The 22,325-nt window shown below is 43.9% G+C and overlaps 1 protein-coding gene across 5 annotated transcripts in view; it reads right to left on the reverse strand.

Moving 5' to 3' along the window:
- The window catches only part of PLCB1 (phospholipase C beta 1), a 346,939-nt gene that overhangs the window by 47,306 nt on the left and 277,308 nt on the right, over window positions 1–22,325 (reverse strand). For all 5 annotated transcript variants that reach the window (XM_071582157.1, XM_071582156.1, XM_071582161.1 and 2 more), the window contains exons 24-31: window positions 19,644–19,776; window positions 18,843–18,896; window positions 17,254–17,473; window positions 13,973–14,153; window positions 11,937–12,013; window positions 11,757–11,846; window positions 9,580–9,637; window positions 8,376–8,462 (exon numbers count right to left, since the gene is read on the reverse strand). In XM_071582157.1, coding sequence (XP_071438258.1) covers window positions 8,376–8,462; window positions 9,580–9,637; window positions 11,757–11,846; window positions 11,937–12,013; window positions 13,973–14,153; window positions 17,254–17,473; window positions 18,843–18,896; window positions 19,644–19,776 — 900 coding nt within the window. The remainder of the gene's footprint in view (window positions 1–8,375; window positions 8,463–9,579; window positions 9,638–11,756; window positions 11,847–11,936; window positions 12,014–13,972; window positions 14,154–17,253; window positions 17,474–18,842; window positions 18,897–19,643; window positions 19,777–22,325) is intronic.

The following is a 22,325-nucleotide window of genomic DNA, read 5'->3' on the forward strand; positions in this document are numbered from 1 at the left end:
GCATTTTAAAGCATCCCTCTAATGAGTTCACACACTAAGCATTAATATTTCTTATAACATTTTTCCATTAGCTGTGTCAAACTGAATCTCGTGTCATTTGTCATGTTGCACTGAGGCCCTGATAATTAAGAAATATGTTGCTGCTGTAGCTCTAATGATGAGCACAGTTGTGTAAAGCATTTGGTTCTGCCTCTGTGGTGTTCCTGCTCCTGCCCGAGAGCGAGGAGCACATGTATCAGATGCTGTGCATGCACCAGAAGTGTCTGTGTGCACACCATGCATTTCAAACACACCATCTATGCACACACCATGCATAATTCAGCTTGTGCTTCATAATGTATTTTCCTAGTCCTATCCCAGCTCCTAAAAAGGTGAAGGAGAGTCAACAGCATGTGGTGCCCTGTTGCTCACTGAGATTTAACATGCAAAGCACTTGCCTTTGCAGAACCACAAATATTTCCACAGCAGACACTTCTCTTGTCAGGATTAAATTTTGTGCAGTCTAAGCTAAACATCCTGACACAAAACGTTTGCAGCCCTGGCTTCTTCAATTTTTTAACATCACTTTCAGTTGTCTTGTCTTCAGAGACCACAATGTTAACACACCACTTAGTTTTGTGCTCTGTTTTCTCCCAGCACTTGCTGCCTGACTGGCCACCTGTCCCCTCTCTGGGAACGTTTTGCTGTGCAAAGCAACACCTGCTGAACCCCAGGGAGAGCTGGAGGGGGTCACAGGCTGCAGGGACCGAGTGACAGCTGGCACTTGGCTATACCCCCGGCACACATGCTCTGTGGGCGAGCAGAGAATGGGACAGGGCAGGGTGTTTGAGAGGCCACAGAGGGCAGAGAAAGGGCCTTTCAGTGTTACACTATTGACTCCAGAGGGGCGTTTTCTTGTCATGTTTAGCCACCTACAGTACCCAGAGGAGCACCTTCTGTACAGACCAAGTGCTCCCTCTGTGATGTTATCCTGAACTCTGCAGAAAGAAGCTATATATTTATTTTCCACACCTTTTCTCCAGTTTTCACTCTATGATAAAACACACTGCACTCTTCTCTGCATAGAGAGTTAACTTGTTTTGAGAAGGACTAACTATTCACAAATGGTAAACTTAGAAGTTAAGTCTACTTTAGTAATTTATGTTTTCCCAGAGAAGGTGTGGCTGCCCCATTCCTGGATGTGTTCAAGACCAGGCCGGATGGAGCTGTGCTCTAGTGAGGTGTCCCTGCCCATGGCACGGGAATTACAACCAGATGGTCTTTAAGGAATCTTTCCCCCAGACCATTCTATGATTCTATGCTACAAAGGGAGAAAAGGTACTTTTTACTTTTTGATGTTTATTACACAGCTAATAATTTTAATAGCATTTTATTGTTTCCTTTTTCTCCCTTTAATAGATCTGCTTTCTAACTCACATTTAGCATGTAAAAGAATTAGAGGGACAGTGCAGTAAAATCTGTTCCTGTACAAATCATGTATTTTTCTTGCTCTTAGCAAGTGGGTGTGTTTGCACGTGGGGTCAGTGTTCTGAAACAAGCCCCCAGCTGCCAGGAAACACGGAATGTCCTGTCAGTCTGATGGATCATCCCGGCAAAGGTCCGTTAGGAACCGTAACACATTTTTTATCTGCGTAATAGTGACACATTTACTGCTTGTTAGTCACACACAGTTGGGCTAATCAGCCATCCAGCACCTCCAGGGGTCGGCAGGAGCCACAGGGGTGGGAGGAGCGGTGTGGAAACCCTGCCCTGTGCTGCTGGGGATGCAGAGCTGGAGGCCAGGCTGGATGGGCTGGGAGCAACCTGGCCCAGGGCAAGGTGTCCCACGGGGTTGGAACGAGTGGCCTGTAATGCCCCTTCCAACGCAAACCACTCCTTGGTTCTGTGCCAGGGAGCCTGGGGGACCATCCCTCTGAATTTGGGTGCAGGGAGTTACAGCCACATGGGAGCGGCAGGGACCTCTCCGTGCTGGGCTGTGTCACAAGGAGCGGGGACGGCAGCGGGCGCAGGGGCAGCCTCAGCTGCACTGGGGATTTCATCTTTCTTCCATCAGGAAGGCTAATTAAATAATTAACCACCGTGGGCTGAGACATGAGCCACGTGCTTATCTGAGACAGGTGAAATACAGAACAGATTCACTGACACAATTAGGAAAAAAACTCAGTGAAGTTTCTTTTTTTTCAGGAAGTATTCTCAAATTTGTGTTTTTTATATATAATATAACTTTCTATGAACCCTTCTGTCTACAGATGGTAGCTGGACTCTAAAATCACTTTTCTTAAAAAACCCTCACTCTCACAGTTCTAATTTATTAGCATGTTATCCAGGAACATCTCCCTAACCTTCACAAATCAAATCTGCCTGCCACATGACCTCCATTATGGGCCATCCTCTTGCCTTCACTAATATGTTTAAATCACCAGCGACACTGCTAACTTGATAATGTTCCTTTTGATTTACACCAGTGCAAATCTGAAAAAAGTCTGCCCTTTCAAGTAATTTATTTCCCCTTTTATTGCAGCTCCAGATCAAACCCAAGATTTGCTCTGACTTTCAGTAGAACACTCCATGAAAAATATCTCCCCCATCAATAAACTGCAATTTAAATTAACCATATTTTTCATATTTCTTTATGTTTACATTCTTCCTACAAAGGGCTTCTGACATTTTTAGTCAAAGGAAGTCATACTAATATTCAATGAGTTTAAAAAGCATTCTGCATATTCACACTGGAAATGAATTGATTTGTTGATTTGAAAGTTAATGTTGCCAAGAATATGTGTGTGCAAGAACAACACTGGAGACATTTCATTAACACAATAAATATCACCTCAAATCGTTAGATGTATCGCGTGTGACCTGGGTTTCTTACACTGTAACATTTATCCTGCTGGAAAAATAAACAATCATTTAAAATGTGGATTTGTGAAGGCAAATGTAAACAAGCAAGGTCTTAGTCAAAAACAAGGCTTTGAGCATCCTGTTATTGGGACTCAATTCTTTTGATCTCAGGCCTAGTGACGAGTTCGTCACTTTGCAGAACTTGAGGAAGTTTTATTGGTGTAAAACTGGCACAGGATAAAGGTCAGCCTGTTTAACGAGTGAAGTGAGATTTTTACTCCTCGGTTTACAGGCTGAAAGAGCACTCAGCAGAGTTTATCCATTGGGGAACAGAGAAGGGACAGCCCTGGTTTCCCCTGAAAAATCCTGTGCAGCTGGGACTGCTGAGCAACTGCACCAATACAACGTTCTAAAAACCACCAGGGCTCAACTGTTCAGTTTATTGGATAGTCAGGCTGATTGTCACTTGGGGCCTGATGCTGAGGGGTGCTGAGCAAAGTGCCCAGATCCTCCAGAGAACAGTCCTGAGTTCTGCATCCTAAAATTTAAATGCAACCTCTGATCTGAAGGGGGAAAATGCCAGATCAAGTCACAGGAAGATTTGGGAATCTCAGCCTAGATTTTATTTTTTTCAAACATTCCCCTCAAGTATTTGCTGTTCACTCAGGCTAAGAAAATTCCATGCACTTCTTCATGCTGTTGCCCATTTAATGAAGTAGAGCAACATTTTATTATTCCCTTCTGATGAATACAAAAGCACCAAAACCCAAAGCTGAACAGTGAAACAAACAGTAAATTATTTCAATCCTCTTAATTCCCTGCTTTTTTGGTAGATAATGCCATAAATCATTTTAGCTTAGCAGCTGCAAATTCAAGAGAGGTTTCTTTTTAAATTTTGGAAATGTTGAAATTGAATGAAGAACAAAAGAAAGTTTACCTAAACAGGGAGAAAATAAAAGGACAACTTTTAAAATATTACACTGGCTATCAACTCTTTTTTTTCCAAGGTTTTTCTGCAATGAATCTACAGACTAGTTCAGGAGGGGAACTTCCACCACCTGATCCAAATCCAGGCAATGCAAAGTCTCATGAAACTCAGCAAACTGAAATAACCTTTTCCTCCAAACTCCTTCCCCAGAATTCTTGAAGAGTTGCCTGTGGCTGAACTGGAATGCACTTGGAAGTGTTTGAATCAAGAGCAGCGAGCCCAAAAGACAGCTTGGCTTCCTGCAGAGGTGTAGGGGATAAAAGAGGGATTGTGGTGGACAGTGCATTGTTGTTGAGAATTACGCAGGGAGCTGAAACGACACTGGAATACTCATCAAAGCTCCCCAGGGCCGCTCCCCTCCAGATGAGCAAACAGAGGATCTGAGCTCTGAGGGAAACTGAAATAACATCTCCAAGTGCTGTAAAACACATTTGCTGTGCTTGTGGCACCGACCAGACCCATCTGCATGAGAATGGCCACCAAGGGCCACCTCAGTCACACCACAAGCACCTCTGCAGGGATCACGGGGGTTGGATATTCCAGGGAACCTGAAAGCATCCCCGGAAAGCCACAGAATCCTTCACTGGGTCCTCCAACACCTTCGTTTCATAACAGCTGGAAGGAAGGAAGGAGGCAGTGCCAGCCCTGAGAGAGACCCTTCCAGCCCTGGCATGGAGAGAAGGCCCTGGAGTTGGGAGAGGCTTTACTGAGGTAAAAGCTCAGCATCTTGTTAATTTGTTCTGTAGCTTGAATATGTATCATTTTGTGCCTTCGTAAATTTTTCAGGTACAGTATTAATATTAATTTTGATGGGATGCAGAAGTGTCACCTCCCATGGGGTGCAATTAATAATATGTACCAAATTAGGAGATAATAAATGTATGAAAGTGAGTTAGCATGCATCAGATGCTCCTGTTTTCCATTATCAAGAACTGACTGATAATTGTAAAAAATTGTTTTCATTGTACTTTTCTACGAGAAAAGGAGTTTTCTACCACCTTAAGGCTGTATATTCTCTTCATTCATCTGAAAGGCCATAGAGCTGCACCACTTAGAACAGAATTTGCACAGCTCATGGTGCCTCTGTACATCTGTTGGACCTTTTAGCACAAAGCCCCACCTTGAAATGCCATTTCCCAGCCCTCTCCAGCAGCTCTGATCCACCAGCAGGAATACCAGAAGTCCCACTGATTTCAATTAGAGGTGGCTTTGGGCCTATTTACTGTAACCGAGTTGAGTCTCCACAAAATAATTAATTCCTTGTCATGTCTCACGTGTATTGATTTTTGTAATTACAATGAAATTGGAGGAAGGGTGTGCTGGGGGAAGGAAATGCACTTGATTTATGTTTAATTTGATGCACAAGCTGTCAAGGACACAGAGATTGAGAGGCAGTGACCGTGCCCATCCTCGATGGGCCTCTCTGAGCTCAGGTAACAAACAGGTACCAGACACATGGAGAATCCAAAATCACACCCTGCTCTGACTCACTGCAGTTAAAGAGCTGTCCCTGCAGAGCCTCCTCAGCATGCACAGGAGATGCCCAAGGGGGAAGAAGATAAAGACAGGACAAGCTTAATGTGTATCAGTGACTAAGAGGAGGAGACAAAGGAGTAGAATGGGAGAGAAAGAAAATACAAGTTGTTGCTGTTAATAAAGCTGCCAGTAGATCATGTAAGGAAAAATAAGGAGTGAGAGAAAAGAAAATACATACAGCCTTGCTTGGTACTGATGCTGGTAGGAAAATGCAGCAATGAAGATCTGAATTTTGCTTCCCATATGATTTCACTAAAATGGCAAGTTAGGAATTTCTACCTTGAGTCAGTCAGCATTTGACTTCTTAACTAGGTGAGGCTCCTCTACCAAGCGTGTTTGTGGGAGTGACTGGCCTGGTTCCATACACAGAGACTTGATTGTAACACTCAATTTCCAGTTTCTGCAGCATCAAAGATTAGTTTTTCATACAGATTATTTACACAGACAGAGTATGACCTTTTGGGCTCACTAAAGCCAACGCCTGCCTTGACTTCAGCAGGACAACAACCAGCTGAAAGAACTATTCCCAACCTTTGGCCTAAAAGTACCAGTTCAGGAAGTGCCCAACTCTTCTAGGAGAAAAAAAGCTTTTTGTTATACAATAGCTCTGCAAATGAAAGCTGCTGCAAAACAGTCTCACATCCAAACATTTAAAAGATATTATATATATGAGGGAGAGGCAGAGTTTAAGGGTGTAAATCAGTCCTGAGTTAAGTACTTTCATCTAAACACACGGTCTTTTAAACAAAACAAAAAAAGCCCTCTGCCTCCAGTACAGGGAACTAATCTGCATCCAGTTTGTGCAGCTTCTAAAAACTGTTGTCTAAAATGTCAGCACTCCAAGGCAAATTTTCTTCTGGTGACCTACACACACCTCAGGAGAGAAAGCTGCAAACTCATAGTTCGAGAGAAGCCAACAAGCTGTGAGTGGGGTGGCAGCTCTGCTGGCAGCACTTGGTGACACAAAATTCTTCCTGGCTGGGGAAGAGCTCTGTGCACAAAGTCAGAACACAACAAACTGTGAGGCAGTCATAAATAATCACGTGGCAGTGATTGATGATGGCCAATCTGTCTCCAATGGAATTATTGGGAAGAATACTGAAAATTCTTTCCCTCTTAATATATTAAGCTCTTTGTTTGGGGTTGAGTTGATGCTGCCAGAAAAGCCTTTTAACACAGCTAGCATAAATTTCAGTGGGTGTTTGAAGCAGGAGAGACTGGGCTGTTCAAAAAGCAGCCCCAGAAAGGCTGCTGCCTGCAGAAAACACATCAGCTCTCCTCAGCTGGGAAATCGTTTGATCTATTTTATATCACACGCCCTGTCACTAAGGAAGCAAAGATGGATATGAAATACGGACATGAAGCAAAACATAAGAAGAGACTTAATAAAATGAGTAATTATGTTTTCTCTAAACCCTCTCATGCAAGCAAGAGGCACATACCACCATAAATCCAGCAAAGTGCCCATTTCAGTGTGTGGGAAAGAAACCTGAGCCCTGCAGCCAGGCCTGGGAGGCACATCCTCTGCAGAGGGCTGTCCCAGGAGGGATGGGCAGTGCTGCTCACTGCAGTGCTCTCACTGCAGTGCTCTCACTGGGGCCAGAGCCAGGGCAAACAAGCAGCTGGACCTGTCCTGTGCCATGACCTAACACTTGGCACATGGGCAGCTGATGGAAGAGTCTCACACTACCAGTCCAGCGCAATCTTTCAAAACATAACTCAACTCCTCAGTGACAAATTTGCAGTGTTTTATGCTGCTCCTCAGTACATCAATAAATTAAAAGAAAACAAGAATAAAAGAAAGGACACAAAGAGAAATAATCAAGTGCTCAAGTGTTCAGGAGAAACCCGTGTCAGAAGTACTAGTAGATTATTCGTTGGCATTTTAAATTCCAGTATTTAAATTCCAGTTCACATGCCCAAGAAACTCATGATTCTACAGCACCAAACAGAAAACATAATATGATGTATAGTCTTTCCATCCAGATGCCACTGACATCAAAAGTTCCAGCTTATTTATAAACATGATTTGAAAAAGATGAGCAGAAAATTGAAACTGCAAACATTTTTATTTTTCCAAACTATTGCAAACTTCTGGCTATTCAGACTTCAGCCTAATTTACTCTCTGGCTAATTCACAGAAATGACATGACAACACTGATTAATTCACACCCAGAGCTACAATTCAAGCTGTAACACAAGCACGAAAACATCAGGACTGTGGACACAGAGAAGAAATGAAAAGTGAAGCTGAGGACACACATTTGAGCAAGAGCAGAAGAAATGAAAGCAGACATGACACAACAGGCTGTGAAGAATTACACCTGGGTATGAACTCTGCTGAAAACATCTCCCTCCATCTGGAAGTCTGATACATAGTTATCTAGGTCTTCCTACAGGAAAATCACGTACAGGTGGACTGTTCTGAGCCTTCTCCACTGAAGTCAATGGCAAAACTGCCAGCAGTGTCCCTGGGAGCAGGAGGCAGCCCCCAGTCACACAGAGCAGAACATGTATTTCACAATGGTACACACAGATGCAACACAGAAAATCAAACAGAGGAACTCCAGCAAGCAGCGGAGAGTATTGAGCACCATTATTACGAAAAGCTCGTTGTTTTCCACAAACCCACACCCTGATAAGGACCACCAGTCTCTGCGGCAAGCATGCTAAGGAGATATCTCTTTATCATGTAAACTGTGTTTTGTTTGGTGCCGCTGAGCCACAGAGGAGGGAAGGGCTCACTCTGCTGGCCAGAAGCACCTCTTACACTGAAAGCTTTTTAACAAAACGAGGTCTAAAAAGCAAACCCAGTTTCTGACACTGGCCCCGGAGTGGTGCTCCAAACCAGGCTGCTACTTGGCTTTTTTGCCCCTGAGTGTTGGTGACGATGGCTTTGGTGCTGTGAGTGGATTCTCTCATTTTAAACATCAGCCTACCTGCTGCAAGAACACTTTTCTCTCCTGAAGGACAGTTTTAGCAGTGTAACACATGTTCAAAAACTCTTTACCTTAGGCTTTTCATCCAGTATTTGCTGACGAATCTCCTTGTGTTTTTCTACCAGTTTCTCCTGTCTTTTGCTCTGAGCATCTTCTAGCTGTGAGAAAATAGCAGAGAAGGTTTTTTCAGAGATTGCACATCCTCACTGTCCCACCTCCTCCCCAACAAACATTTCCCCCACCAAAAATCAAACATAATTGTCAAACTATAAATAACTATCAATAATTCCAATATAAACTTCCCAACCACTGCCAGGAGCATCCCTGAGCACAACAGTTGGGTGTGGACAATGTATCTCAGGTTTCACACATGGGATTCACAATCAGAGATTTCTAAAGGACTTACTGTAGACTTCTAATGCTATCAAAGGAATAATACATTTTAAAAATTATGTTATTTTGTTTTAGCTGTGAGAGATGGACCCTGTTCCCAGAAGAAGGGGATTTGCATCCTGGAGTCCTAAATGAACATGCTGATGAATTTGGGACCCCTTTTAATAAAGCACTCCTATATGGAATTAATTCCAACAAGAATTAGACATACTAAATTTGCTAATTCTTTAGGTTGCTTCCTAAATCAAGGCTTTTCTGAGCGAAATGAACTTTTGAACTCAACTTTCTCTGCACTGAAATTAAGAGAAAATTCAATAGCTGCATATGTTTCACAGTGATTTCACACTTCAAAACACTGCAGTGCACACTCTCAGCCCAGTGGAAACCACCCACAGCTTCAGACAAGCTAAAAGCTAACACCTGTAATGAAATCCTTTGACATGTATTTACAGAGCTCACAGAATGCTTTTTACATTTCAGTAACTGTACAAATCCAATTAAAGTTAAAATATACTCTGCAATTAAATGTTTGTTGACTTTCAGAGTTCCTTATATAATCTTTGCATTTAAAGAGAGAGCAACCAATTAAAAAAGTTGGTGTATTTTCCATGAGTACACAAAGGATATCCAAAGATGAAATTGTATTAAAATCTGCCTCTCTCAGCACCTTCCCTCAAACACTGAGTAATAATTAATGAAGAACTGTCTGAAATTCCAGTTTGCCTTTAACTGGAATACGAAGAAAAGACTATACTGCATCTGTACAAAGTCAGGAGCTGCAGAACCCTCACAGTGCAGCCTGGAATCTGCAGTGCAGCATCCCCCCGAAATGCCAGCTGGCATTGCACCCCCAGGTGAACAGCGAGCCCGTGGCTGCCATACCCGCTTGATGTACTGCACCACCTCCTGGATGTAGGATCGGATCATCTCCGTCTTCTCTCTGGGGGAGCAACCGACAAGTCATTGCAGTGCACAGCACCACCCGAATGCCCCTGAACCACCGGCAGCTCTTTGTCAGCTAATTAGGGCCGTGTTTTGGGGTAGGGGTCTCACTAATTAACTCTGCAGCACTTCCCGAACGTGCCCTTGTAACATCCTGGTTGTGCACAGGGCTCGGCCGTCCCTATGACCTGCAGGGCAGCCCCTGCTGTCCCACGCCAGGCGCTTCCCCGAGTGTGAGTGTGGGAGCGCTCCCAGCCATCGACAGGAGCACAGTGCCACGCTGTGGCCCTTGCTGGAGCGCAGGAACAGCCTCTGCCAGAGCAGAGACAGCTGTGACAGCCAGAGACAGAGATCCTGCAGGGAGCAGGGCAGGCAGGACTCTGCTCCTCACACAGACTTGGAGAAACACCTGAACTTGGAGTGATCTTGTGGGACGATTGTTCTGTAGCCGTCAGTCTGAGGCTGAAGGCAAGCCTCCCCCACAAAGGGATAAAAGCACATAAAATAACCATCTGTGGGTACTTCAGTTGCCCAGTTTCAGGCCAGAATCCTCAAACTGAATTGTCTCTGTCAAGATCAGTGAATTGCTGTTCAGGAGGCACTAAACTCGGGTGGGTTTAGGCAGTTGCAGGAGCCCTGGGCGGATGTAGGAAAATTAAATAAGAACAATTAATACAATGTATTATCTTTGTGCAATGTTCTTTCCCAAACTTAGGTAAAGCCTTTAGATGAACAACAGCCTGGCCAGAATAACTGGAACGGGATTCACCAGAAGATCTTGCTGTTCCCTGCCCTACTGCCAGAGTGAGGACAAGCTGTCACAGACAGAGGAAAGCTGACTTTCCCATGGAATTCCCATCTCACCCTGTCCCAAGGGTTCTTTGAAAAGCCTGGCAAGGGAAAGCCCTTGGGAAGAATAAGAAAAAAAATGACAGGAAAACAAAAAAGCATCGCTACTTGTCTGTTTCTTAGCCTTTCTCACCAGTGCTCCATTAACCTCTCAGCAAATCATTTCCTCCTCCAATTGATTTTTTACTGCTGCAACATTTCCGTAATGCCTGCCTACCTTTTCCTAATAGGAATTCCAGGCCCTCTGACCAGCTTTAACCATATTAAGTATTTCCCCCCTCTTTTTCATAATCAATTTTTCTCATTTTGTTATTTTTTTCTTAGGATGTTTATTAAAATCATATAGCACTGATTCTTAAATTATCTGAAGCACTTCACCCCCTTGCAGTGTTACCAAATACACAGATTCTCTGCTGAGAGGCTCCAAACCTGTGCAAACCTTTTTACCTGTAGAAAACCAAACACAATTGTGCCTTTGTTACATGGTAAAACTCAAACATTCTGGATTTTCTTTTTTGTTTTGTTTTGTTTGTTCCCCTTGTATTTTTAACAGCCCTGAAATGCTACCAAAGTAAAGACTAGTAAGAAGACTAACAGTTCAAGATTAAATTGCTCCATTCTCTTTTTGAGCTGCTTGCCAAAACCAATGAAGGAGGACAAACAAACCTCCATACTGTGCCCTTGGGAAGAACATAACCAGCTTGCACAACTAGTTTGTATTGTCTGGTGGTGCATAAATGAAATTAATATTCCTGTCCATGTTCACAAAAACTGCACCCTCAGAGCTTTCCTCTCTCTCCTGCCCAAAGTGACACTGGAGGAGAATCATTAGCTCAGGATCTGAGGGGAATTTATCACAAAAGCAGAATAAACCTTGGGTATGTTGTTGCTCTTTCTTCTGGAGGGCAACTTTAACAGAGTTAAGAAGATAAGTCACACACAAAAACCTAAGTTAAGGTAAAATCAGATCCTGCAGGAAAAGTGAAGCCACCCAGTCCATTTACATTCAGAGGAACAGTGTCTGGAGTAGCAGCATTTTGGGGAAGTGCTCTGTCTTGTCCCCACAGCACACACAGCATCTCTGCCCCTGCTCCCAGAACAGATCAGGAAATGGAACTGGTATCAGTGGGAGTAAGGGCTCCACTGCCCTGCTGAGGTCTGACCAAGGGCTGCCTCGTGTTGGGTTGAGACCTTTCTCTGATCTTCCAGTTGTGAAAACTCCTGTCTCCTCTCAACACACAGGGATACGGATCTAGGGATATACTTACTCTTCCATCTGATTTTTATCCTTGGACTTTGCTTCTGTGATCTTCTCCTGCCTCTTCTTGTCCATTTTTTTCTTCAACTCTTTCTTTTCTCTGAAGCATAAAAAGTAAAGGCAAGTTCAAAGTATGTCTAAACAAATTCCCCAAGGAGCAGCAATCGATGAGAAGGGGAACAGCACTTACTTTTCACATGTTTCTTTCAGTTTCTTTAGTTGGCTGTTCTGACACTCCTCTGCTACATCTGTCAGCTTCTGAATAAGCTAAAAAAATCCCAGGAAACAAAAATCTGTATTTTCAGCTAAATATTATACAGGCATCCAAATTTCCTCGAAGTCTGCAGCAGACATGAAAGTGCTACACCATTCCCAGATTAATTCCCAGCAATCACAAGCCAGTCAACATGCTTATCAGTGTAAACACATTATTAACTTGTGGAGTTCAGCCAGACTGGTCTGTGTCCAACTTCCACAGCAGCTACCTCTGCTCTGTGCATCCAGGTGGTAACACTTTCACAGCGCTAAATGTAAAACCAAACTGAGTTTTGCAGATTTTACCTTTGCTAGGAATTCAAATGCCTCTGATAATTCATAGATGGTCACAAAGTGAACTTACACAGTACTAATTACAAACTGAAATCCTGTGTCACTGAACATTCAGGGCTTTCTGGGAGTGCTGAAAACATTCATGGAATAGCCTGGATTCCAGGGGGTCAGGTGGCCAGTGGCAATTCATGCATGACAGCCATGAAAGCTGAACACGGATAAGCATAACCTGCATTTTGACAGCAGAATCATGGATTCAGAAAGATCTGAGTCACTGGTTTGAAACGTGCTGTGCAGTGCTTGGTCCCATCTCGCTGGTGCTGGAACCTCGAACAAACCCCATCCCTGGGGTGGGGATGCCCATGGAGAGGACACATGGACAGGGCTTGTGTGGCAGCTCAATGGACAGCGAATAAGTGGGAAATGGGACCAGTTGGGCTGATCACCCCCTCTAGTTTAAGTCTGGTTCTTTAAAATAACCCTTAGGAGTTGATGCACCAGGAATGTATAATAATACACAGCTGGTCTGATCCGGCTTCTCATTCCTTACACAAAAGCAGAAAGGTGCCAGCAACAGGCTCCCCTCTGAAAGAAAGACATCAGAAAGAATCTCAGCTGCAAGGCAAATTTTAATTGGAATATTAACTCCTGCACAGCTCAGAGGGAAAACTCTGAGAGGTCTGTGCTAAAAAATGAATTCACCCTGACACAATCTGACTGGATAATGTTAAAAATGTAACTTTGCTTTGAGAAATGGCATTTCCCATTCTGGAATGAGAAATGAGTTACCTTACAATATAAGTCCAGCTATGCCAGACCAAAATGGTTCAATTTATAAAAATTAAAATTTCTGCAGCCACCAAGTGTTACTTGAATTTGTGCAAAGGCCTTGCTGAGAGATACCCACACATACCTCTCCTCTGACCTGCTCTTTTTGGATGTCAGGGCAGAGTAGACATCACTTCACCCAACAGTAGTATCAGGTAATCAAAAAAACTGTGAGAGAGGACTGTCTGGACTTGAGAAACAGTTTGCACTCCCGTAACACCCTTTAAAAATGTTCTTTTCTGTGTGAAAACATCCATTAGCATCAGCTGCCATCTGCCCAAGCTCCCCAATTTCAGCTCAGAGGGCCTATGATCCTGCTGGAGCTGTCAGCCAAACTCCAGCTGTAAAAACACAAGCTGACTTGGACTAATGGACACAAAATATTTCTTCACCATATACAGATTATGTCCTGCATCCCCTTAGAGCATTCATCTGCAACAGGAACACTCTTTGGCACAACCCTCTGTCCTGGGGAATGTTTGACTCTCTTCTCATTTATTTATTTTCATGGTATTTCAATTTATTTTCCAGCTAATCCTGCCTCGTTGTGTGTTGTGCATTTAAAAAAAGTGGCAGAACAAAACAGGAACATCATCCAAAAGCTGCAGCAAACGGAGACTTATGTAACTAGAGGTAGTAACAATGCCATGGCCTTTCTGCCTTCCACACAAAGCCTTCCCAGCTGCTGGAGGTGTTGGTGACAGAGTGGCACAACCCCTTGCATTGCAGCAGAGGAAGGGAAGGCAGGCCCTGCAGGGCAAGAGGAGGAGGGCCCATGTCCCTGCAGTCTGTGCCGCTGTCCCAGCTTGCCCCGGGTTGCTCAGGCACCGCCCCGGCTGACACACGTACCAGCTTGATGTGCTCTCGCTTCTGGTACTTCTCACTGTAGTACTGCTCCTGTCTGAGGTTGAGCAGCTGCTGCTGCTGCTTCTCCTTCAGCTCCACCAGCTTCTGGGTCATCTCGGAGTCGAGCGCAGCCAATTCCTGCTCAATAGTTGAGGAACTGTGGTCTGGGCTGCCCGTCTCGGACCTGCAAAGACACACACACCCCCCTGAGCTCTGTCACAAGGCATGGACACCCTGCCCCACATTTACACCTTGTTTTTAAAGCTGATGTTTATAAGTATCCCATTAATAATTCCCTCAGCATCATCTATCACAAGAAGATACATGATTTTAGCCCTAGTAAATCCAATAATTTAATCTTTTAGGGAAAATACAGTATGAACAGTTTATTAATGGGATAGCTATTGCTTTTAAACCTCATTTTACTGACCCACCATGGTTCTGTCAGGCAGACTTAGTATAAATTAGCTGTACTGCCAAGATTTCCCATAAATGGGTGCTCATGGAACTTGTTTATTCATTTCCAGACATGTAGCTCAAACTTCAGAGCTGCAAAGTCTTCAGCAGAAATGGTGAATGCAAAGTATTTTGGAAACTGAGTCATCCTTGCTTGCACTCAGCAATAAATTCAAAAGCCTGACTTTACATCTGCATTTATAAAATGCTTAACATAGTAGGAACATCCCTTCAGTTGGCATTTTGTCCCCCCTTCAGGAAATGCCATGCATAGCACACACAGGAAAGTGCTCTGTGTGCTGCTGAGTCCAGAGGGGAAGTGAACACTCCAGGGGGGAGGAAACCTCAGACAGGCAAAGCACAGGAGCGAAGCAAGACCATAATGAGGAGGCTAAAAAGCAACACTAAGGAATATTCTGGGTTTCTTTTATTCTTCCTTAGGACAGAAGGAAGGACAGATGTAACTGTGACAGAAGACGTGATGACACTAAACTGTTCAAGTGACAAATAAACAGCAAAACCAATATCACTCTCAGACCTGCACTAAAGCAAACCTCAGAAAAATATATTTAAAAATAAGACTCTGCTGTGTCCCTGCTCTGTTGGTGTGTTTAGTGCCGTGCTCAGGTGTTAAATCAGTTGCCTGGGAAACGTCAGAGCAGCGCAGGAGATGGACAAAACAACAAAACCTTGAACAGAGGGGGCTGACACGGGGAGAAAAATGAGTTTGCTACTCAGAAATGTGCAGAGATTACAATGCAGAGAACTTGCTGCACTGGCTGCCTCTCTCCTCTCTGCCAGGTTCGAGTGTGCAGCTGCTGTCAATTAGAGTGACTTCAACTGAGATAATGGAATCTGCTTCCATCCGTCTGAGGACACGAATCCCAAGGTAGCCTCCTTTTATTTCTTGCATTTTTATTGTATTTGAATATTCTGCTAAGAGGTTAAGCGGTGTCAGTGTGATAGGTGAGAGTAATTTAAATATTACAGAGCCAGAAGACAGCATTGGTGAATATTACAATCAGTGTATTACACAATGCATTTTAAAGCTGACGTCTCACTTGTGTATTTGGGAAAAAGAATTCAGGCCTGTTTCTAAACACTGGCTCAAATACTGTGTTTTAAGGGACATGATCATTAAAGGGACTTCAGAAGAACAGCAACAAAACACATAAGTAAATATTTCCAACTTCCTATAGACAATGACTTAGTGAACCTTGGTTCAATTTTAGACAAGGGCATGAAGCACAGACTGTGTCTGACCAGAGACAACACATTTTTATGGCTATCTGATACAGGGACTCCTGAAGAAGTACTGATTTATACTTTGCAGTTACAGGCAAATACCTTCAGTAATAATTTAAAGTGATAAAAATTGCCTTTTTCCTTGGGATGCAGGATCCCACTAGAAGTCTGCTGCTTGAGATAATATGTACTCACAGGTTTGAAAATCCCTGAAAGTGTATTCCTGCCTTTTTAAAATGCACCCTCTGACTTTTTAACCTTCAGACTTCTCTGTATCTGCACATAAAACTCCATGTCTCTGACACCCCTGTGACAGCTCCATGGAACAGAACTGCAGGGTTTTACTGCCTGATACCATGAATGATTTATGGTCAGATCACAGCACGATAAAAGGGAAAAACAAAATCCTTTTTGCTCAAAGATAAATGAGTCATTTTACTTATTCACTTTGATTTCCTGCTGAAATGTGAATAGAATATGGCAGAGGAAAGACAGAAACATGGCGTTGTTTTGTCTGCCACTGTCACACATCGACGATGGAACAGAGTGGATAAAATATCCCTGAGCCTGCAGTTGACAACCAGTCATTAAGGGAGTTTATTGAACTCAAGTATAGAACATGGAAGCCTGAAAACTGGCACCAGTTAAGGCCAGCTGAACATAGATATATTATGAGTGTCAAGCTCTTATTAAGCCCAATGACATTCTGTCATCAGGCGAGCTTAAATGAATAAGCTCCTGCCTGGGGACAAGTTATGGCCTCAATCCCAGTCACTTACAGTTACAGGTACTATCAGCAAGGTTGGCAGCCAGACCAGGCTTGCAGCTTTTTTCTCTGATGATCTCCTACCAAAAAGTACCAGTAATTTTTTTATTCAGTGTCTTCATATTTAAGAACTGCAGCTGTACCAGTTTCATTTAAAAGTTAAAGGACTTACCTAATTACTTTAAAAATAAACAATAATAAACCAAGAATGATGTCCTAATGGGGGAAATGAAAATTCAATTGCAAGAGTATCAGACATTGATTGGATCTGTGTGTGAATATGTTTTCCTAGGAGTTAAGAATTGAACTTCATTAACATGTAGTTCCTCATCCTAAGAACAAGGATTAGTAAGGCATTGCAGTCTTTGCATTTCAAACTGATAAGGATAAATACAACTCTCATTTTTTATTATCACCTAAACAAATAATATCAAAATTGTATCAGCACACACAAAGATGAAGGGAGATGCAAGGCTTAGAAAAAGGGAGCACAGAAGGGGTGTTCATGCAGGGGCAAAGCCAAGCAGTCATTAAGGGATGCCCAAGTGTTCTGGATCAGTGATTTAAACAGCAGTCAGATGTTAATAACCTTCCAGTGTTTCCATTACCTAATTCTCCATCTGATGCCCTCCACTCTACCCTAAGTTTTTTCCAGGCTCTACCTTGGAGACAATGCTCTCATCCTCACTCCTCAGCAGTGTTGCTGCTTTTGACTTTTTCTGTGCCCTAATGTCACCTCCATATTATTTGTCTCCTGTAACAGAAGAGCTGAGCAAGCCCTCCAGCAGCAAGCTCAGGAATGCTGTGTTTGACACACCTTTTCTTGCTGTCTCTCTTGGCTGTTTTCTCCAGCACTGCCCTTCGCCTCAGGTAGTCGTTTTGGATTTCATTGTACTTTGCAGTGTGCTCTTTGATAAGGTCGGTGGTTTTCTTGTGGTGCCTCTTCACAAGGTCCTTCATTTCCTTGTAGTGCTTCTTCTGAAGCTTAACAAAAGACTTCTGTTGTTTTAGCTCCTCAATACTCTGTGCTTCCACTTCTACAATGATGACAACAAAAGCCACTTCAATTTTCTAACAATGAAGGATTTCAATCAGAGCAGCCAGGACTGAAACAAAGGCTGCTTGTTTACTGAGGGGAAATGAAATGAGAGCATGGACTGAGTACATTTACCTGGAAATAAAGTAAATAGATTGAAAATACTGTGGCAAAGTTAACTGACACAGGAATGATAGGAGAGATGAAAATTTAGAGTACCAAAAGGCACAGCAAATGTGCCTTCTGCTTTATTTCCTCAACGCCTTTCAGGTGCCAAAGATTCTTGCCAGCCCAGCACACAAAAATCTGATTTTACATAGATGTGACCACGGCTTCTTTTTGTACCCACTCTACCAAGACTTTAAGTTTCCCTTCTCTCTGATGCCCAAACCCCCTTCACCCCTCTGCCCTCCTTGGGCACTGGCTGGAGGCATGTCCAGGATCCCCATGGAATCTCAGGACAGACTTCACTGCTGTCTTGGTGGAGACTCTGCCCTGGGACAGTCACAGCAGAGCCACAGCCACCTGGCTGCCAGTCCAGCACAGCACTGGTGCCTAATGCTGAGCTCAGACCAAAGCAGAGGTTACAAAGGAAGGGCATGAGGGAAGGATGACTTGCATGATCTGGGATTCCCAGCTCTGGAATCCCAACTGAAGAGCCCTGCCCAGACAGCAGGTGGATTTTATGAGGCCAGCAGGCACTCCCACACTCCAGGCCAGGCTCTTTCTGCTGCACCTGAGGGAGGCTAAATAAGAGGCAACCAATATGCAGAACATCATCTATCTTACCTATTTTCTACCCCTAAATGTAGGTCTGCACAAGGTTTGGGCGTGAAGTGGGTTTCAATGTAGAACAACTATAAAATCAACTGATTTATGAGATTTGCAATCTAACTACCTCCAAGGTGGAACACACAACTCCCAGGTGAACAGTAGGGCCCCATCTCACTGACAGGCCGCTTTGCTCAAGGGAATGGCAATTTCAGTGTTGTAGGAGCAGTGGGAACACTGCAAGGCTAATGGAGATAAAATGGTTTCACTTCTATTCACGATATTCAGAGAAATTTCGCTTCTGTTTTTATAATAATGCTGGGGGGTTTCTGCATTAACCGGTAACTTGGGCTGGTGAAACTACAACAATGGGATGCTTTCTAAAAACTCCCTGTTGGTACCCAATCTCATGAAATGTGCTCAAACATTTAATAACTTCAGATATGAGAAATAAACATGACATGTGCATTTTCTAGGAGTTACTGCAGTCCTAGTCACTCAAAGAACTGTCTAAGCCAGTTGGCCTGTTTCATAAAAAACATGTTTTTCTTCACATAAAACCCGTGTCATTCATGCAGTGTAAACTGTGTATTTATTACCTGTGAGGACACTCTGAATAAGATCTTCTGTCTTTGCAGGTGCTTTCACTGAACCTAGAGGTGAAAGAGAGGAGTAATTCTAATCCTTTTAGAACAACAGCCATTATTGTGCTGCTTGATTACATGTTAAAGCGTGGCAGGTGACACAGGACATACACTGACACTCTCATTCACCATTTGAGAAAATACCTCTTGAGGTGGAAAACAACACACCCTGTGAACCAACACAAAAAGGGGACCCTCCACAAACCCACCTGAGCTTTGTTGTTTTACTTATAAGGGGATGTCACTGGACTCCCTGTTACCACTCACAGAGTCACTTAAGTGGCACCAGGTTGACAGTACAACTGCCCTGTGTTGTGGCGTCAGTGCAACATTTCTGTACACAGAAGAGCTCAGCTCCCTGGGAGTCAGTCAGACCCAGCCTGGGAAGACTGCAGTCATAAACCTGCAAACACTGTGGTTTAATAAGCATTTCTTACAGGAGATAGGTCAATACAAAGACTGGGTTTGCATGTGGAGATAGATGTAATTATGTGCATAAATTAGGCAGATTTGTGAAAACAATTCCAAGAGATTCCTGCACTTGCAGTAACAACAAAAGCCCGGGACATTTTCTTGCTTGTAATGAACTTCAGTTTCACCACAAGTAGAATGTCTTTGTATTTTTGAACAAGACTATCCCTAACAGCAGAGAAAAGTGGTGGGAAAGTTTCTACTTATTTTATACAAACAAACCAAACACACGCAACCCCTTTTTGTTCTTTAAACACAAAGCAGTTGAAAATTGTTCCTTTTTACCTGGTGCTGGTTGGCTGTGGACAACCTGAGTGGCTGGTTTTGGTGTGAGAGAGGCTGTGTAGCTGACTCCATTTTCTGCTGGTGCTGGCCTAGGTTCACTCTTGGCTTCAGATGGTGCATCTCCGTGGTCAACCTGAAATGCAGCATGAGGTACATTACTCTTCCCAACCAACAGAACTCACTTATTTGCAGGTCCAGTTAAGGCTCCAGTTAATGTAAAATTCTGTAAATTTCTGTAATGCCTACCTACCTTTTCCTAACAGGAATTCCAGGCCCTCTGACCAGCTTTAACCATGTTAAGTATTTCCCCCTCTTTTTTATAATCAATTTTTCTCATTTTGTTATTTTTTTCTTAGGATGTTTATAAAATCATATAGCATTGATTCTTAAATTATCTTAAAGTCATTCTAAAAGAGAACAACAAAAAATTTCCTTAAGAGCCACACTAACGCAGGTGGCTCGTTTTTGCAGGGTAAATTTCAAGAAGAAATAGAGCATGTATTATTCTGAAAAAGTATTTTAAGTGGATATAACTCATCAGGGACATTTCCCAGTACAGTACATATTAGCTCTGCCAGATGTGAAATCTGTATTTCATTGAAAAGCACTGTTCTCTGCCACAAAATCTTTCTAGAAATAATGTAGGTGCTGGCACAAAAGAGCTACTCAAATCCCTGCTGTGAACAAGATGTGTACACAAAATTACTTTTAAATTTCATAGACAGACACAGCACTATCATTAATCACCATTCTTCCAGAACAGAGACACACTCCTGATTCCCAAGACCCTACACTCTTGTAATTACACTCCAAAGATAACATGTAAACAATACCTCCAATCCTGCTGCATGAATACGTCTGGGGTATCCAAATATTTAAGCATTTTCCACAATCTTTTCTCCTTCTCTCCAGTCTCCTACAGGCTCAGGCTTTCAGCACTATGCACTGATCATCTCTCAGTTTTCCCTGTGACCATGAGGTTTTAAGCAAACACTCAGCAAAGAGAAGGTCACTCAGAGCAGTTTTTATTTGGGAATGGTCAGGCCCTGCTTCCTACTGTCCCTTCAAGGGGCCAGTTGCCATGGAGCCCTCAGGGCAGCTCTGGATTTGTTCCTTCAGCTGCTCCCATTTCTCCCTGTGATGGTAATCACAAGCAGAGGCAGGATACCACAGTTGTTTTTTTCCCCTGTGATCACTCCACACTTGCCAAATACCAAACTGCACTGACCCAACAGAGGCAAAACACGTTCTGATCCAACTGCCTTAGAATCATAGAATCATAGAATCGATTGGGTTGGAAAAGACCTTCAAGATCATCAAGTCCAACCCTTGGTCCAACTCCAGTCCCTTTACCAGATCATGGCACTCAGTGCCACAGCCAATCTGCATTTAAAAATCTCTAGGGATGGTGAATCCACCCCCTCTCTGGGCAGCCCATTCCAATGCCTGATTACTCTCTCTGTAAAGAATTTTTTTCTGATATCCAACTTAAATTTCCCCTGGCAGAGCTTAAGCCTGTGCCCACTTGTCCTATTGCTGAGTGCCTGGGAGAAGAGACCAACCCCCACCTGGCTATAACTTCCCTTCAGGTAGTTCTAGACAGTGATGAGGTCACCTCTGAGCCTCCTCTTCTCCAGGCTAAACACCCCCAGCTCCCTCAGCCTCTCCCCATAGGACTTGTGCTCCAGTCCCTTCACCAGCCTTGTTGCTCTTCTCTGGACCCGCTCCAGCACCTCAATATCCTTTCTGAACTGAGGGGCCCAGAACTGAACACAGTACTCAAGGTGTGGCCTCACCAACACAGAGTACAGGGGAAGGATCACTGCCCTGGTTCTGCTGGCCACGCTATTTTTGATACAGGACAGGATCCCATTGGCCTTCTTGGCCACCTGGGCACACTGTTGGCTCATGTTGAGCTTCCTGTCAATTAGTACCCCAAGGTCCCTTTCTGCCTGGCTGCTCTCCAGCCACTCTGTGCCCAGCCTGTAGCGCTGCAGGGGGTTGTTGTGGCCAAAGTGCAGGACCCGGCACGTGGCCTTGTTGAACTTCATCCCATTGGAATCAGCCCATCTCTCAAGTCTATCCAGATCCCTCTGCAGAGCCCTCCTGCCTTCCAGCAGATTGACACTCCCTCCCAGCTTGGTGTCATCAGCAAATTTGCTGATGATGGACTCAATCCCCTCATCTAAATCATCAATAAAGATGTTAAACAGGACTGGACCCAACACAGACCCCTGGGGAACACCACTGGTGACCGACCGCCAGCTGGATGCAGCTCCGTTCACCAGCACTCTCTGGGCCCGACCCTCCAGCCAGCTCTTAATCCAGGAGAGGGTACACTTGTCCAGGCCATGGGGTACCAGCTTTTCCAGGAGTATATTATGGGAGACAGTATCAAAGGCCTTACTGAAGTCCAGATAGACCACATCCACAACCTTCCCCTCATCCACCAGGTGGGTCACCTGATCGTAGAAAGAGATCAGGTTGGTCAGACAGGACCTGCCCCTCCTAAACCCATGCTGGCTGGGTCTAATCCCTTGTCCACCCTGAAGGTGCTGCGTGATTGCACTCAGGATGAACTGCTCCATAACCCTGCCAGGCACAGAGGTCAGGCTGACAGGCCTGTAGTTGCCAGGGTCCTGCTTGCAGCCCTTTTTGTGGATTGGGGTGACATTCGCCAAC

The sequence above is a fragment of the Pithys albifrons genome, chromosome 2 (assembly GCF_047495875.1).
Source record: "Pithys albifrons albifrons isolate INPA30051 chromosome 2, PitAlb_v1, whole genome shotgun sequence".
NCBI classification, from domain to species: domain Eukaryota; kingdom Metazoa; phylum Chordata; class Aves; order Passeriformes; family Thamnophilidae; genus Pithys; species Pithys albifrons.